This window comes from Hemicordylus capensis, chromosome 6 (assembly GCF_027244095.1).
Source record: "Hemicordylus capensis ecotype Gifberg chromosome 6, rHemCap1.1.pri, whole genome shotgun sequence".
NCBI lineage: Eukaryota > Metazoa > Chordata > Lepidosauria > Squamata > Cordylidae > Hemicordylus > Hemicordylus capensis.
This window is the reverse complement of record NC_069662.1, coordinates 14599389-14617361: the sequence shown is the minus strand read 5'-3', so window position 1 is coordinate 14617361 and position 17973 is coordinate 14599389. Positions and strand designations below refer to the sequence as shown.

The window sequence follows — 17973 nt, the reverse complement described above, 5'->3', positions numbered from 1 at the left end:
CATAGTCTGACATGCAGAAATTCAGCCATGAAGCTTTTCTTGGCAGGGAACTAAACTAATGGGAAGAAGTTTCACTTGTTTAATTTCTGCACATTGGACTGCTGTCAAAAGCGCAGTCACAAGGCCAGTCAAAGAAGTGGGGACGCCTTACTGCAGCCCGTGTTGCTGCATTATGTGAAGACAGGGTGGGGTGTTGAAGTAGCGTTCCTTCATCCACACCCTGTTAAGTGATAAGCAGAAATCAAGCAGAGGTTGGGAGCAAAGTGGAAACGCCTTGCACTGGATTTCTGAAAAATACAGGCAGCTCCATAACCTCACTGGCGCAGCAGAACTACTGGGTTGTCTTGATGACTCTGACAGTGGAGGCTAGTGATTGATGGGAGAAAAGAAGGAAAATTGAAGAGTTTGTTTTGGGGTTTTCTCGTCTGTGTGGGAAGATGTAATCATACAGAGAAGAACTGGGGCTGAAGACTCTTGGAATTGCTTTGCTGGGAGTGAGCTGCTTTGATCATGGCTTCCTCCATGCTGTTTGAGGATCTGACCCCGGATTTCTCCTGCCCAGTATGCCTCGAGTGGTTCTGGGAGCCAGTCATACTCCCTTGCGGGCACCTCTACTGCCAAGCCTGCATTCAGACGGTATGGGGAGTCCCTGGCAGCAAGCTCGTGTGCCCCCAGTGCCGGAAGGAATTTCCAGAAAGGAGATACACCCCATGTAGGCTGCTTGGGACCTTAATCGACCGAATCAGAGGGATGAGGCCTGGGGAGGCTGAAAAGAGACAGCACAGCAAAGCCACCTGTGGAGGACCTCGCACTGCAGAGAATCGCACACCGCTGGCCACCCAACAGGCCACAGAATGGTATAAGGTATAGCAGGGTCCAGGATGAGCTCCTGAGTTGTCCCCAAATTGGCGGGTGGATGAGTCTAGCGACCTCGCTGCTTTTCTAGGGCTGGTAACTCTAGTCCCTTTTAAGGACTCTTGTGCTATTAGCAGCACATGGTGTTTCAGTTTGTTAGGCACTCCCTGGCATCCAGCAGAGTGCTACAGGCTTTAATTTTCAGTCCAAGCAGAGCATAGTTGAACAAGGAGACTCCTCAAGCAGACCGTACAACTGCTAATCCTGTATCAGATTCCCAAAGAGAAACTTCCCCCCAGAGGTGCATCACCCTCACCAACCCTCAGCTCTTTCTCTAGCAAAATCGCATCGCTCACCCTCCAGATTCCTGTGGGTGTTGCATTCCAAAGGCTGGAGCCATCGGGGAGCATTCGGCTCTTTGTCAAGTTCCTGATTACCCATCATGTTCGCAAGATCATAGCAAAAGGCCCATTCCATGCTAATTAAGGCAGTCAAACGCTGAACAAGCAGCCAAGACTGGTGGGGCACCAAGCTAAATTCAGAGGCTCATGGCTGAGTATACTGTTCAATGAGGTGGTAATGCAGATAAATTAACCATGAGGGGGGAACACCAAAACCACTCCTTACCCTAATTATCCTAGGGCCAGCCCTACAAGTAGGAGAAGATTTTCCCTCACATGGAGATTACATGATGGGCAAAACCTGTACCTGATGTCAGGTCAGGTTGTGGGTAAAGGCTTACTCTGTCAGTGGAGAAGTGGGGAGACAGAAGCCATGACCTTCCAACATTGATATCTTCACTCACAATCTTGAATAGGAGGAGCTGTCTTTGGCTGTTTCTCAGCTGGAGTCCAACCTGACCAAACTTGTCATGCTTACAACAAATGAAGAAGAGAGACTCCAGAACCACCAGGTAACGAGGGCTGTGGCATTCCAGGACTGCGAGAAAGAGAGACAGAGAACTGCTCTTTGGGTGCCCAGCTGTGGAGGATATTGATACATGTCTGGTTTCCAGGCAGTTATGCTCAGTTTGGGAGATGACATCACCACTAAATTTAGGCAACTCCACCACTTTCTCTATACCTGTGAAGAGTCATGGAAGGTGAGGCTGGAGGAGGAAGGACGAGCCCTGCTCCGAGAGACAGAGGGGAGACTGCGAGTGCTGAAGGAGTCTTCTCATGGGGCTCAGGAGTTGCTCTTGGAAGCCCAGGGCCACCTGCAACTACAGGACTCTGCAAAGTTCCTAACGGTAAGGAGAAAACTAGTAGGTCTCCATTAGGAGAGAGAGTGTCTCTCTTCTGCAATGAAGGCCAAGTACTTAAGGCTAAGGTGCTTGAGCTGTACCATACCATACTTTCATGACTGAATGTTTCTCTGTACAAAAAAATCCCTGTGCATATACAACTAGGAGGTCACTCTCACAATCAAAAACTGTTCTACCCAGGTTTGGGAACTGTGTGTCGTTCCAATAGCTGGTTGTGTGGAAGCAAGGGAGGAGAAAAAGCTACCCAGATTTTCCTCCTCCCTTGCTTCCACACAATCTCTTGTGAGCTCCCAAAATCTGGGGTAGAACACAATTTTTGATTGTGTGAATTACCTCTAGATGCCAGGAAGAAGGCAGGTTGGTACTCTTTTCCCTAGAGCAGGGGCTCTCAACTTTGGGTCACCAGATGTTATTGGACTACAACTCCCATCATCCCCATGGGATGGTGGTGGGAGCTGTTGTCCAGCAACATCTGGAGACCCAATGTTGGGAAGGAACCAGAGAGAGAGAGAGAGAGAGAGAGAGAGAGAGAGGGAGAGAGAATCTAACCCTCTCACCTAGAATTTGAAGTGGTACAACCTGGAGACAGGCTTACTGTCCCTATGAAAAGACTAGATCTAATTGGGGAGGAGGACAGAGGGAGACTACTTCAGGAATACTCCTGCTTAATTTGAATGTTATTTTGAATTTATTTCCAATCCAAAATGGTTTCAAAATTGTCTGTTGTTAATAGCGAAATAATTGGGTGTTTCAGCAAGTCTAACAGTTCTGAGCCTGATACTGGTTGCTGGTCCTCCAGGACTGGCCTGGTCTGGCCTCCAGGACTGATGCGGGAACTGGCATCAGTCTAAAGGTGATGGATGGAAGCTATGGCTTGGTATTGTAAAAAAAATATATTGGGGGGGGGGAGGAACCTTTAGGAATAGCTTCAGTCAGAGTTGGAATGTCCTTGCAAATGAGAAACACCGCACCAATGCTGCTCAATTTATGCAATATATTCTTGACTAGAGACACCCCCCCCAAATGTTTTTCTGGTCAATTGAAATATCTGGAATGTGTTTCCTGCTCTGTTCTGAGGATGAGGCTGTAGCTCTGTGGTAGAGCATCTGCTCTGCATGTTGAAGATCATCCCTGGTTCAACTCTGATAGCATCTCCAGGTAGGACTGAGGAGGACATCTCTCTGAAACCCTAGCGAAATGCTACCAGTCAGAGTAGACAACACTGAGCTAGATGGACCAATAGTCTGACGGAGCTTATACTGCAGCTTCCTTATACATTTGGGCTTGTGGCCGCCTTGACTCCATGGCCAGCAGCCCTCTCTCTTTTCTTGTTCACTGTCTTCCAGGGCCACAATTCTAGGTGTTTGTGTTGATCACATGAGGTGATCAACACCAGCTTCCATGGCCTAGGGCAGGGGTGGCCAACCTGAGGCTTTGCAGCTGTTGTTGGACTACAACTCCCACTATCCCTAGCGACAATAAACTGTGGCAGCAGTGGTGATGATGATAGTCCAGCTTCCTAAACTAGCAGTTATGAAATGCAGGCTTTATCTATGGTGGCATAGATCCTTTTGTTCTCAAGGCTTCTCAGACCTACTGTATTTACCAGAATCCGACTAGGATTTTTCCAAGTTTTTTTAATATTGGAAATCAGGAGGTCATCTTAAATTCTGAGTCCTATTCCTTTTGAGAAAATGCAGGTATAACCTGTATTTAACCTCTAGTTTTTAAGTGGGTTGACTTAAATACAGAATTGTCTTTGATTCAGGTAAACATGATTTTAATACAGACAGTTGGTGAAAACACTTTTATATCTCCCAGAAAGCCTTCAGGTAACATTACTGTATTCTTACTGTTGAGTCCTGACTTTTAGCATACTCATCTTTATTCTTGCTATTCATCTTGTTTTTTGTGTAGATGTATTAATTGCTTCAGTGAGAGAAAATTGTGTGATATTTGTATTATGTAGGCAACTCACTTTGGGAGGTATGTTTCAGATTGAAAGGCAGGGTACAAATGGAATCAAATATAAATTGCACACAGCCCCTCCTATCTCTACGTCCTTGTCAGGATTTCCCCCAGAATTCTCTGTCTTCCCCTGCAACTCCCTGCTTCTTTCCTTGTGGCTCCTGTTTTCTGTCTGCCACTGTTCCTTCAACCATATTTCTTCTGAGGAACTTGTCCCTTAGCTCTTTGACCTAATCTAGGCCCTTATCTATGCAACTTCCTAGCTCATAGGGCGTCTTCATCCCACTTCTCTTGTGTGAGGCTCTGGGCCAGGTTTTTTTGTTCCACCCACACTAGTTCGTTTGCTTCTCCCTCACAGAAGGTGAACATTTGGTGAAGAAGCTATTGCTGACATTTTTGCTCTGAGTGGGTAGAACGTTTGTGAACATTCTGTGACATCACAGCAGCTCAGTCAATGGCTAGTGGGGGAAGAGCTCACAAACAAGCGCTTGGTTATCCCATTGTATACATAAGATAGCAAATCTGGGCTCCAGGATTTAGAATGGATTAGCAGAGAATTCTTTATCTTCTTGCTACTTTGTTAATGTTGTTCTTCCTTTTATATTCCTCCCATCCACAGGATATACATTCTCTCCTGAACAGGTGAGTGCAATACAAGGAACATTTCATCTGGGGAAAAAGTGCACCCTTAATGAGCAGATGTTAACACATAACTGTATATATGGTTGTGTTCCCATCTGGCACAGGGTGAAGCAGCAACCAGTCACCTCACCTGTACCTGAGATGCGCCCCATGTTGCAGATCCTTGGACAGCTCAAGGGACCGACACAGTATATTACTTGGAGGGAAATGAAATCTTCTCTTGGCATAGGTAAGGTGGATATTTGGCAGGGGAAGAAAACAGAAAAAGGTCCTGGTTGGTTGCCCTCTGTGATTGAACAACATGGCAAAGTCAGGAGTCAGGCCAATTGGCAAGTATTTCCCTCACTGGGACATAGAGCTTGGCTGTCTGTGGCTTGCGTGGGAAGGTCTACCAAAGAAATACAGAGGTCAGCATAACAGAAATGGCTCTCACACTGAAGGTGTTTTTGGGTTTTTTTTTTGCTAAAGTGGCTCCTGCATGAAAAATAGTGAAGATCACTATTCTAGCTTATGGGGATGTGTGAGATCTGCGAAGAGCTGCCATCGTAACACACAAAGACACCTTGCTAAAACGGCTCTTTTCTCTCTCCATTCTGCAGAATTCCCTCAAATAACCCTGGACTCCAAAACAGCTCATCCCTGCCTTGTGCTCTCAGACGACTGTACCTGCGTCCGGGATGGCCAGCATCGCCAGGATGTCCCAGACACTCCTGAGCGGTTTGACTACTGTGTAGCAGTGTTGGGCTGCCAGGGCTTTTCCTCGGGAAAGCATTACTGGGAGGTGGAGGTGGGCAACAAGCTCTCTTGGAGCTTAGGCCTAGTTAACATTTCCATTAACCGCAAGGGGAAAATCACTGCTTCCCCTGGCAATGGATACTGGGTAATCCGGCTACGGAATGGAGTGGAGCTAATAGCCAAAGACATGCCTCCTCAAAGGTTGTTCCCTACTTCCTTTCCTAAGAGAGTTGGGGTGTATTTGGACTATGAAGGGGGTCTGGTGTCTTTCTATGATGCTTCCAACATTATGGTCCACCTCTACACTTTTTTTACCCCCAGATTCATAGGGATGCTGGTTCCTTATTTCTGCCCTGGGCTGCACAGTTTGGGGAAGAATGGAGCCCCTTTAAAAATATCGCTTCCACATTTGTAGAGGAGAAAGATTCCTTGTTCTCTTCATCTTACAAGGGAAAGAAGCAGGTAGTTGGAGAGTACAGTGCATTAAAAATGTGTTTTGTGGCAAAGTTAGTGAAGTTTATATGGTTTGCTTTGTTTGATTCAAAAACTGCTCCAGATGAAGAATTTCCAGGGTACTACTCTCACGTGTGGTTGCACCTCTGTGATGGCATCATGAAGATGGCTGCCATCTTATAGGCAATAAACCTCATTATCTTATCTTGAGCAAATTTTGTTGTGTAAGGTGTCAATGGAAATGTGTTTTTGCAAGCTATAGAACATGTCCATACAATTTCTAAAGATTCCCCCCCACTCCTTTTTAAAGACAGAACACACAAAAATTGGATTTTAAACACCATTTTTGAATCCATTATGAAACTGTAACACTACTATGCAAGCAACAATAGGACTTTTGTTGTACTTGAATTCCTTCCCTTCCTGACAAGTAATTGCAAGAGTAAATAAGTTTTACAATTGTTTATAAGAAGATATATATAACAATTTATTTCAAGCACTCTAAAAACACATGCACAATCTTTCACAAAGCCCCATTCATACATTACACTCTATGTCCATACAGGTTTATATACACATGCACATGTTTTCGTGTGTATTACTGTGTATATATTCATTTTAAAAGTAAACTGGGTACAGGTCCCTTCAAATGCAAGGTAGGAATAGGAAGTGTACTACTGTACATGTGTTGAACATAATGTACAAATAACTGTACATAAATATACTGTGAACAGATTGTACATGTGTTGAACATAATGTATGAATAGAACTATAAAAACATGTACATGTGTACAAAAACTTTTATGTGCATACAGCATAATGCCTGAACAAGGCTAGGCCAGGACCAATTTTTGAGTCTGAGGAAGAAATATAGTAGCAAAGTGATATGACCAGCAAGCGTCCATAGGAAAGCATGAAAAAGCATATACTGTACACAGAGAAAGGGGAGGAGAGAGGAAAATGATAAAATGGAATAGAGATGAAATTAAACATTGTACATCTAAGGAAAGAACGGGAAAAAAGAGGGTGCTGGCCACTACAGTAGAAAAGCACACATGTCCAAATCTGGAGCGCAGCAATTATTTAGTTTGCAGAGAAATTGTAGCAATTTAAATGAAAGAAACTAATGTGAGTGTAAAAGGAGCCAGCGTGGTGTAGTGGCTAGAGTGTTGGACTAGGACCGGGGAGATCCGAGTTCAAATCCCCATTCAGCCATGATACTAGCTGGGTGACTCTGGGCCAGTCACTTCTCTCTCAGCCTAACCTACTTCACAGGGTTGTTGTGAGGAGAAACCTAAGTATGTAGTACACCGCTATGGGGTCCTTGGAGGAAGAGCGGGATATAAATGCATCATCATCATCATCAAATCCCTTGAAGGGGGAAAAAACACCTTGTTGCTGGCTTTGTCTACAGTGAAGAAAACTGAAGCTAACAATTTAAGAAAAGTGTGCTGAACAGATTTCTGTGTGTGCACACTGAACACGGATTGTACATGCGTTGAACAGAATGTGTGAGTAGCTACAGTCCTTTTCAGAGCCTACATTGTCTGTGGTTAAGGGATCTGTCCACACATACCTGTTTTGCTGTGAATGACTGCTGCTGTGTTCATTTTAAAAATGAACCAGGGTACAGACAGGAAGAATACTACTGTAAGCATGTTGAGCATAACATGGGGAAACTGTATGTGTACCCTATACACAGATTGTGTTGAACATAAAAGGTGAATAGGGCTTGTGCGTGTATGCAGATCTGTACGTGTGTATAGAAAAATCTAACATTTATTTATTATTTATTAAATTTATATACCACCTTTCATTAAAACAATCTCAAGGTGGTTTACAGCAAAATTTAAAAACAAGATTGTAAAAAAGACACAATTAAAATATGCATTGAACATAATGTAAGCAGGATTTCTGTCACCCTCCGTTCGCTCACAAGGGCTCCAACGGTTTTGAACAGTTAAGCTACAGTTACTCAGACCAACTGCCATTTCCAACTGTCACTAACAGTCACCTGACTGCTCGAGTCCCCTGTCCACCTGCATGTTTCATCTCGGCCACTGAGACCTTTAAACTGTTAACATTCTGTTTCAACAGGACAGCTTTCTATATGTGTGGCTCTTGTCAAGAAGGACCCCCGCCCCCTATTTTTCATTTGCTTGTTTTATAATGGTTTCTCTTCAGATCTTATACATTTTCCTGCATAACTGGGGAGTATCCTAACATTTGCAGAAAATGCAACCAGTCAGTGTGTGGTCTCACTTCATTGCCCTTCTGGTTGGCATGGAGCCCGTCACCAAGTTTCCTATTAGAAGGAAGGCTGATGATGAAAGATGGGCCCCAGGTAGCAGGCTGTGTTGAAAAGTGGGCTCCATGTCTGAAAAGGCAGAAGATTAGACTACCAGAGCAGCAGACAACACCATTTTATGAACTAACATCGACACAAGAGACACTCAGTCACTAACTGCAAATTACGTTCTAACATGTTTTATCCATCCTTACTGAGATGAGCCACACATTCAGCAAAATTATAGGATAAGGTCCCTCCTTGACTGTACCACTTCAGACTGGTGTAGGGTGTGGTGGGGGAGAAGAAGAACATCTTTAATAGTCCTGCTAGAAAACTAGCACATCAGGAAGAAAGGCCCTACTATATCATCCTGATGCGCAAATTCTTTATGTGTAGGATGGTTTTTAAATTTAAATTAAGAATAAAAACATTACAGACTCATAATTACATGGATCATAATGATGTTTATGCCTGCAAATTCTTTTGTACTGTATGATTCTAGAACATTAACATTGACTATTTTTGAATCAACATAAACATATTGGCCAATTCTCTCCCTGATCTAACCCAAACAATATGTATCAATTTGTTCACATAAAATATATCCCAAACTCTGAACAGCCATACATTGTGAATCTGATTCCCCACCCCCCATTCGGAGTTGCCATTTTGGTTGCTGTTAAATAACAGAATAATTATTTCTAAACCATTAGAGGTAACAAGATCTTTTAGGCATATATAGGGATTCGGGAACCAAATGCGAATCTGGTGATATCCTAGGGAATGAGGCCGCACCCCTTCCACAGTGCCACCATCATAATCTGAATGCACTCCCACCCAGCTGCTATTTATACAGGTACTATATGGGTATCTCTAAAGCCCTATTCAGACGTTATATTGTTCATGCATACAAGTGACTGTGCAAATTATTTATTTATTTGATTTGATTTCTATACCGCCCTTCGAAGAATGGCTCAGGGCGGTTTACACAGAGAAATAACAAACAAACAGGATGGCTCCCTGTCCCCAAAGGGCTCACATTCTAAAAAGAAACATAAGAGAGACACCAGCAACAGTCACTGGAGGTCCTGTGCTGGGGGTGGATAGGGCCAGTTACTCTCCCCCTGCTAAATAAAGAGAATCACCACAGTAAAAGGTGCCTCTTTGCCCAGTTAGCAGGGGTCCAGTTAGCACATGTACATGTTTTTTGTGTGAATGACTATATATGCATTCATTTTAAAAGAGAACTTGAGTACAGGCCCCTCAAGTACAACAGACAGATAGGAGGTGTAGTACTGCACATGCATTGAATATAATGTTTGAATAACTGTATAGGTGTGTAGATCTGCATCTGCATACACTGTACACAGAAGCTCAGCTGCCCATCATGGAAATTCTTGCCATCATGGTTATGGCGCTTCCCTTTCCACACAAATGCTGCTGTATCCATGAACGGCTAGGCTGATGGGGTGAGTGGCACTGCTGGGGTGGGACTTCCGACCTGCTTTTGGCATTATATCCGTGAGTGGCCCTTTAAAAAACACAAACTTCTGAATGGGGCTAGGGCGTACTGCATTGAACCAACATAATGTGTGAATAGGGCTTAAGTTTCATATGCACGCAACAGTATCCTCAACTGGCAGGTGTGTGTGTGTGTTCTTGCTAACCTGGCAAAAAGACAACTTTTAACGTGGTGATTCTCTTTATTTAGCAGGGGGAGAGTAACTGCAGAGGCATAACTATAGGGGGGGCAGGGGGGGCATGTGCCCCGGGCGCCATCTTTTTTGGCCACATGGGGGGCGCCGCCATGACAAAAAAAAAATTTAAATTTTTTTTCCAATTTTTGTTAATACAAATGTTTCCTGCTCAGTGCAGCAGCGCTGCAGCAGTCGAGGGAGCGCGTCGGCGCCCCCTCCCCCACGAGCGGTCCCTTCCGCGCTGCCTGCGTCCCCCCCCCATTGCTTTGCTGGCGCCTGGCGGCCAGTCAGTGGCCTGGCTTGGCGGCGGCGGCAGGCGCTTGTGAGGAAAAACCTAAGTATAATGTAGCATGTTGGGGGCGCGGGGGGGGCACCATTTCAATGCTTGCCCCGGGCGCCGTTTTCCCTAGTTACGCCTCTGAGTAACTGGCCTTATCCACTCCCAGCACAGTACCTCCAGTGACTGTTGCTGGTGTCTGTCTTATGTTTCTTTTTAGGTTGTGAGCCCTTTGGGAACAGGGATCCATCTTATTTATTAATTATTTCTCTGTGTAAACCGCCCTTAGCCATTTTGGAAGGGTGGCATAGAAATCAAATGAATGAATGAATGAATATGTGTAAACTGTGTATGTCCACATGCATGTGTATACACACAAACCTGCCACTTGATACACCATTATGCACACACACGCGCACACACACAAAACCACACACACACATATTTATATACCGCTTTTCAACAAAGGTTCCCAAAGCGGTTCACACAGAGAAGTAAACAAAGAATAGATAGACAGACAGGATGCATAGTCAGCCTGAAAGTGTAGGGGAGGCTGCCAACAGGGTGGTGTTGGTGCTACCTGGCTTTTAAAAGATAACATTCAAGCAACATTCAGTTATTTAAAAATTATTTGTTTGCAATAATTGTACAACTGAAGGGCAGGCAGAGATAATTGGGGGGCAGCCTTCACCTACCGGCTACAGGGCTGCATAGTACACACATATATGGGTCTGTACACTTGGGTATAGGAGAGAGCTAGCTGTGTTTGCATGGTGGGCATTGGAATATGCTCAAGTATGCCACGGGACAATCCCCCCACCCTCCCGGTTTTCTTCTTTTTCTTTTTGGTAATTCCATTTTTACACACACCCCGCACTAAAACCTGACCCTGGAAACTGGCATCAGGACTGACCTGCTGCTGCGTTTGTCCCCCGCGGCGGGGCTCCTGCTGCACCGTTAACAACTTGTTAGAAAGAAACCTTTCAACAGGCTGGGATTTTCCCGGTGGCGATCAGCAAAAGTACGACCTGTTGAATTCCTACCAGAAATGCAGCTGCTAAAGGCACAGGAGTTCTGGCAGGAAGAAGAAAGAGAGGACAACCCTAGGGGCTGAATTACCGGGCAAATCCAGTTCGCAAGGAATGGTTAAGGCACAGCTTTCTCTCTCACAGCCATCTGGAACAGAAACAGTTAAAAAATCACAGAGGAGCTCTCCCCCCTCCCCCGTCTTCTCCCAAGTGAGGAATTGGGGGGAAGGTAATAAGCGATGGACCTCTTCCTGTTCCAAGCTTGGTTCTCTCCCCCTCCCCTTTCATTCCCACCCAGCGATTCCTCTGGGCTTGGGGGCTGTGACAGGGAAGATTGCTCATGCAACAAAGGAGAGCGAATTGTAGCCACATTAAGGGGGCAGATTGGGTGAGTCTGATGGGGAGAGGTAACTGCAGGGGGGGGGGGAAGGGAAAAGAACTATATAGCGGGGAAGTGGGAGGGAAAAGCGCTGCGGGGTTTGCTGCTGCTGCTGTCGGGGAGCAAGAGGTGTGTGCATGTAAAGGCTCGTATGATTGTAGCGGAATTCTGAATCCACACAACACTCCCCTTTTTCTCCCCTTGTTTCCTCCATTCCGTCTCTTCCTTCACCCTTCTCCTTCATGTTACGGGCAATTCCAGCTTACACACCTGCTGCAGGAAACCCCAGGGTTCGTTTCCCAGAGCACACATGTAATGTATGGTTGTTATACATGCATGTACAAAAGTCTTTACACACCTGTGTTTAAACACCTACCTGGGAATCCTGGCCTTATCGGGTTTCCCAGACAGGAACACCCAGGTGATTAAAGATGTGAGTATACCTTTAAGGTTTTGAGACTTTACACATTTGTTGCATGAGGAATTTGTGTAACATCATAAAATGTGGAGGAATCTAAACAGGGAGCTGGACCCATTCTGGATTCTGTTACCCCAGATTACAGTTTGCCTCTTAATATCCTTTCACAATGTTGCCATAGATATATTTCGAGGTGATCTGTGAGGTAAAGGAGGGGATTCTCCTCTTCCTGTCATGCATGAATTTGAAGTAATAATTTAAATCCATGTTAACAACAGTGAATTACAGGAGTAGAGAGTCAGGAATTATTGCAGTTGAATTCCTGTGCATTGCAGAGGGGTGGTTTTGTGCATGTGGGAATCTCATCTCCATTAACCCTGTCTTTCATTTACATGAACAGTTGCCATCCAAAGGACTGAGATTCCTAGCAGGATTGTCTTACTACACAGCAACAATAGCACTGGAACCAGGACGACTGTGTGTCTGAGAATGTGAGACAACCCAAAGGAATTAAGTAAGTGGCCTCATGGTAGCTGCAGGAACTGTTTTCAACGAACTGTTTCCCTGTGAGGGATCAGTGAGGGATCAATGAGGCATCTCTCATTGAGCTGCATGTATTGCATTGCATTATTCCCTGCTGGGGGAAAAATAATGGTTGGCATCCAGATAAATGCTGCACTAGTGCAACAAAGAAAGATGTGCACACTGCACAGCTGTGTGGATGCTCTAAGTTCTGCAGTCTCTTGCGGTCTCGGTCTGCTTGGGTAAGTGTTGCACTTGTGCAACAAAGCTAGCAGATAGCTTTGCCTCATTCCCTGCAACATGTATTGACTGAAGAAGAGGTTTCACAGCAGGAAGTGTGCCACAGGTTGTGCAAGCACATCATGTTGCACCCTAGCATGAGCTTGTGTAACATCCTTGCACTTGTGCAGCTTTAGCCTGGTTGTTGGCCAGGATTTCCCGACACATTCTAGTGTGCTACAGTCCCTCCAAAATGTGGAGATGCTAAGAATCCCATTGTGTGGAGCAGGGTTCCCAGACTACGTTCCAAGAACAGCCCTGCTGGGTCAGACCAACAGTTCATCTAGCCTAGTATGGTGGCAGGCCAGATGCCTTTGAGAAGCCCACAAGCAGGCAGTGGCCCTCCCCCATTGTTTATTCCATGTATTGATTTTTAGACCTGTACTTTGTTGTCCATCCTCTGTTCATGGAAAATCTATTAAGCTATAGAATTTTAGAGCTGGAAGGGACCTCTTGAATTTTAGTGTTTTGAAATAGAAGAGAAGGAGAGCCTACCGCTTGAGTGAAGGAGAGCCTACCACTAAAAAAGGTAGACTGTTCAACAATCAAAGAGCTCTTACACAGTTAATTGATAGACGTCTCATCCATAAATTTGTCTAATTCTTCTTCTAGGTCATTTTTCCTCCCCTCCATTTTGTGATAGTGAATTTAATACATTACATGAAAAAGTGCTTCCTTTTATCTCCTCTGAACCTATTACTGACATATTTCATTGGATGAGCCTGAGTTCTAGTGGTAGAGAGAAACCTCCAGACACCAAGGTGAGGAAACAGGGATTAGAGTTCCTACCAAATTTAACTTGGAGGACTTTTAAGCCTGGCACTGTGCTCATGTCTGGGGAGAAATAGGTCCAGAATCACACAGAATGCTCTGTTGTGAAAGGGCTCAGTGCATAGCAACTGTTGTTACTTTTATTCATGTGAATACTTTATATTCCATTTTCCATTCAGCTATCTAAGGAGATATATCAAAAAAGGAAAAAAAATCATACGTACCAATTAAAACAACAAACTATCATATTAAATGATCAGTACAACACTTGCTTAAAAAGAGAATGTTAAAACTGTGTGATTGATTTTGAAATTCTGGATAAATACATTATATGTCACTACTTTTGAATATTTGAAGGGATCGACTTTTATGGCCTGCATAGGTAGTGAATTTGGGGCCATAGTTGAAGTCCTGTTCCAGGTTCCCATCAGGGATTCCTCTCACATTGAAGCCACCCTAAGCTGTGCTTTTGATATAGGTCTCAGGTGATGGGATGCTTTGTGGGGGGAGGTGTTCCTTGAGTCACTTGCAGGGAGATTAAGGGAGATACAGCATGGAAAGTCAGGCTTCAGCCCTTGTGCATGTTCCTGAGAAATGGCTCTGTGTTGGCAAAAATCAAGGTAGGAGGAGGGGGAAGTGATCGTGTCCTAGTTGTGATCTGGGTAGGACAGCGTGAGACGTACTTTCCCAACACCTTTAATACAGTGCTGGGAACATGATGTGGGTTGGCCGCCACTGTCCTACCCAGATTGTGGCTAGCAGACGATCACTTCTCCCTCCTCCTCCCTTGACTTTTGCAGGCACACAACCATTTCTTGGGAGTGTGCACAGGTCTTGGAGCCTGGCTGGATGCTCCTCCTATCCAGCGGTCAGTTGTGAGAACAAGCCCATTGTGTGGGGATCTAGGAAGTGGGCACAGATTTTTTTTCTGTCATGGCCTGTTGTGCTACCATGTGCATGTTCTGAAGAAGAGGAGGAGGGAAACTGCATTCTCATGAGCCCCATGGCAATACTATGCATGTAGGCAGTACATTCAGAGTGCAGCAAGCTTATCTCCTCAAAAAGTACCAGTATTTTTATAGTATCTGCACTTTACCTGCGTAATCTGCCTATGTTTTTCTAAATAGCAGTTTTTCCCTCCTGAATCACTTTGGTACAGAAATTGTGCTGTTTGGTGTAGAATTTGTACACTTAGCTCTGCTCATTATATGGTCAGAATGTGAGGCTACTCTTTTGGTTACTCTTTGGTTACTCTTTCAGCAGATGTGTGGACCATGAATGAGGGATACAGCCCCTCTTTGATGAAAGAGAAGGTGTCCAGTCAAGAATGGCACACTGGCTCCAAACTCCGGGGAATCTCCTGCGGTGTCCGGTGTTGGTCTCACAATGAGCAGCAGGATGAGGAACGCTCTCTTAGAGTTGTGACTGGAGATCATTCCCAGCAACATGGGAGTTCTAGTAATATATATAGGGGATGCAATGAGGGCAGCTGTGGTGCTGAGAGTGAGCAGTGTGATGATGGTTCAGAAGATGGTGGGGATATGAGATTCCAACCTGGGTTAGAAAATGGAGGTGGGCAAGATGTCCCCAACAGGTGTGGGGATGGTTTGGACTTTGATGAAGAACAGAGATCCCACTCAGAATCAGATGTTAATGAGATCAAGCAAATAATCAAACTGCACTCCAACATAGAGCATAAACGAATGTGTGGTAGCAGCTGGAATGACTCTTCTGATGTAGATGCCAACAGGGGCTTAGGTGGGAAGAATAACCAGCATTTTCATTTAGATGACAATGAGGATCAAGAGTTGTCTTCAGACTTGGATGGCGATGAAATCAACCAAGACTTGGATGGAAACTCTAGTCACACTTTCCACCTAGAAGTGGAAGAAGACCCAAGTGTCCTGTCAGAAATGGAGGCAGAAGCTGATGTGGATTCCAGTGAGGAGGCTGATGCAGAAATGGATGACATTAATGAGGACTTTGATTCAGATGGAGATGACTGTGGCCTCCAGCTGGATTGCAGACGTGGTGGCCAAGATGTGGTTGGGAGGACTGGTCAGCTGGATGTCAACAGTGGCTCTTCTCTTGTGGGCACCTCATCCATTTTTCCTTCTGTGCCTGACAAACCCTACAGATGTCCTGAATGTGGAAAATGCTTTGGCACAAGCTCTATCCTGGGTCAACACCGCCGCATACACAGTGGTGAGAAGCCCTACAAATGTGGCGTCTGTGGCAAATGCTTCACACGAGGTTCCACCTTCCTCCAGCACCAGCGGACACATACAGGTGAGAAACCGTATAAATGCCCTGACTGCGGCAGATGCTTTGGTCGGAGTTCCAATCTCATTCAGCATCAGCGAGTACACACAGGTGAGAAGCCCTACAAATGTGGTATCTGTGAAAAGTCTTTCTCTCTGAGCTCTACTCTCATCCAACACCAGATTATCCACACTGGTGAAAAACCTTACAAGTGTCCCGATTGTGGCAAATGCTTCAATCGCAACTCCAACTTGCTAAATCACCGGCGAGTGCACACAGGGGAGCGTCCCTTTGCCTGCCGTATTTGTGGCAAGCGGTTTTCTGAAAGCTCCTCCCTTACCCAGCACCAGCGGACACACACTGGGGAGCGTCCTTTTCGATGCAATGACTGTGGCAAATCATTCTCTCTCAGCTCAACACTGATCCAGCACCATGTTACACACACAGGAGAGAAGCCTTATGAGTGCCTGGATTGTGGCAAGGCCTTTGGGCTTAGCTCCACCCTTTTGCGCCACCAGCGGGTCCACACTGGGGAGAAACCATTTGAGTGTCAGGACTGTGGTAAAACCTTTGGTGTTAGTTCACACTTCTTGCAACACCGAAGAGTCCACACAGGCGAGCGTCCTTTTCAGTGTCCAGATTGTGGGCGTGCATTTAGCCAGCGGGCACACTTGGTGCTACACCAAAAGGTGCATCGAAACGGGATAGCCACTCCACCGCAGCACCAAACCCTTTATATTTGCAGCAACTGTGGTAAGAGCTTCCAACAGAGTTCACATCTGGCACAACACCAGAGGGTTCACACTGGTGAGAGGCCATACCGGTGTGAGGATTGTGGGCATAGCTTCTCCCAGAGTTCCAAGTTGCTAGAACATCAGCGGGTCCACACTGGCGAAAGGCCATATGCCTGCAAGGACTGTGGACGCCGCTTTGGGCACAGCTCAGCACTTTCGCAACACAGGCGCATCCACACAGGAGAGAGGCCATACAAATGCCCCAGCTGTGAAAAGGCCTTCTGCCAGAGTTCAGCTCTCATGCAACACCAGCGTATCCACACTGGAGAACTGCCATACTCCTGCCAGGAGTGTGACCAGCGCTTTCGGTACCTCCTGCAGTACACGCGGCACCAAAAGGTGCATGCCAAGGAAGGGGTCTCAACTGCTGTCACTGTTGCAGGAGAGGCAGCCATTTTGGTGAGGAATTGCAAAGTGGTGCCTTCAGTAGGGGAAGAGACTCTGGAAGAAACTATAATGGTGAAGAATTCTTCAGCAGTAGAATATGGAGAGTGTGTGAGTGAGATAGTATGAGACTGGAGAGAATTGCAGAGGCCTATTTGACAGAGCCAGAGGGAATTTTGAGGAAATGAGGGGACAGTGAACCAGGGGGAGAGAGTTTGCTGTAACAACACAATATTGGTTTTGGAGATGATGGGGCAAAAGAAATGGGGACACATTTCATAGGTGAACTGGCCATTTTGAATGGCAGAAGGGATGAATATGGAAGTTAATGTCAGCAGGAAGTGAGCCCCTGTGGCAGAGAATGGATAAGAGCTTGTGTTAGGAACATTTTAAATGGTTGAGAAGTGGGAGGAAGATATTTCTCACAAATTCTCCTGAAATGTTTCTCCTTAGGGAACATTTATTTTCCTCAGAAATCCTCCTTAATATTAAGGTGCTGTGTGTATGCATGCGTATGTGTGGAGAGGGACAAGTGGAAGTTTCTCTCCTGGGGACATGCATCCCCACAATAATCCTGTCAGTATAACCCACACTGATCTCTACATAGTAATCCCTTCTGAGAGCACTGTGAAGCTGGCCCATTTATCAGGTGTTGCTTATGTCCATTATTTTTGCCCTCTAGAATCAAATAGGTTTTTTCCTCAGAAACCCTTTGATTCTGTCTGAAAATACTGCCATCCAAGATTCCCTTAATAACCAGTTATACATCCTGAATTCTTAAGAGGAAGCGATTTCTATTCAGCTGTTTTCATGGAGATATCCTTCATTTCTGCCCTCAAAGCCCTCCATTTTGCCTGAGAGACTCCTTCCCTTTGATTTCCTTCCATGAAGTCTCAGAATCTCCACTTTCGCTTGAAATAGTACCTCAGAGAGCCCTTCATTGTACTCCCCTCAG

General features: G+C 45.4%; 2 protein-coding genes and 1 long non-coding RNA gene across 3 annotated transcripts in view; 2 read left to right on the top strand and 1 right to left on the bottom strand.

The window, feature by feature from the left end:
- Positions 1-743: 743 nt before the first annotated feature.
- On the top strand, positions 744-5146 carry LOC128330932 (E3 ubiquitin-protein ligase TRIM69-like). The gene is made up of 4 exons (XM_053264300.1): positions 744-1768; positions 1871-2104; positions 4707-4729; positions 4834-5146. The coding sequence occupies exons 1-4, from the start codon at positions 1727-1729 to the stop codon at positions 5144-5146; spliced, it is 612 nt and encodes a 203-aa protein (XP_053120275.1). The 5' UTR covers positions 744-1726.
- A 2532-nt stretch (positions 5147-7678) lies between these two features.
- LOC128329769 (uncharacterized) lies at positions 7679-11449 on the bottom strand. The gene is made up of 2 exons (XR_008309783.1): positions 11095-11449; positions 7679-8294 (listed from the first exon to the last, which is right to left on the bottom strand). It is a non-coding gene; the product is annotated as an uncharacterized LOC128329769 (long non-coding RNA).
- The window catches only part of LOC128329767 (zinc finger protein 91-like), a 31326-nt gene continuing 21533 nt past the window's right edge, over positions 8181-17973 (top strand). Inside the window, exons 1-3 of the mRNA XM_053261424.1 lie at positions 8181-9063; positions 12407-12520; positions 14839-16831. Of these exons, the coding sequence (XP_053117399.1) occupies positions 14853-16831 (1979 nt within the window). The 5' untranslated portion in view covers positions 8181-9063; positions 12407-12520; positions 14839-14852. The remainder of the gene's footprint in view (positions 9064-12406; positions 12521-14838; positions 16832-17973) is intronic.

Excerpts from the sequence above, each read along its gene's own strand:
- LOC128330932 (XM_053264300.1), top strand. The coding sequence starts at position 1,727 with ATGCTTACAACAAATGAAGAAGAGAGACTCCAGAACCACCAG. Across the intron at positions 1,769-1,870 it reads AGAGACTCCAGAACCACCAG|GCAGTTATGCTCAGTTTGGG; the intron begins GTAACGAGGGCT and ends TCTGGTTTCCAG. Across the intron at positions 2,105-4,706 it reads ACTCTGCAAAGTTCCTAACG|GATATACATTCTCTCCTGAA; the intron begins GTAAGGAGAAAA and ends TCCCATCCACAG.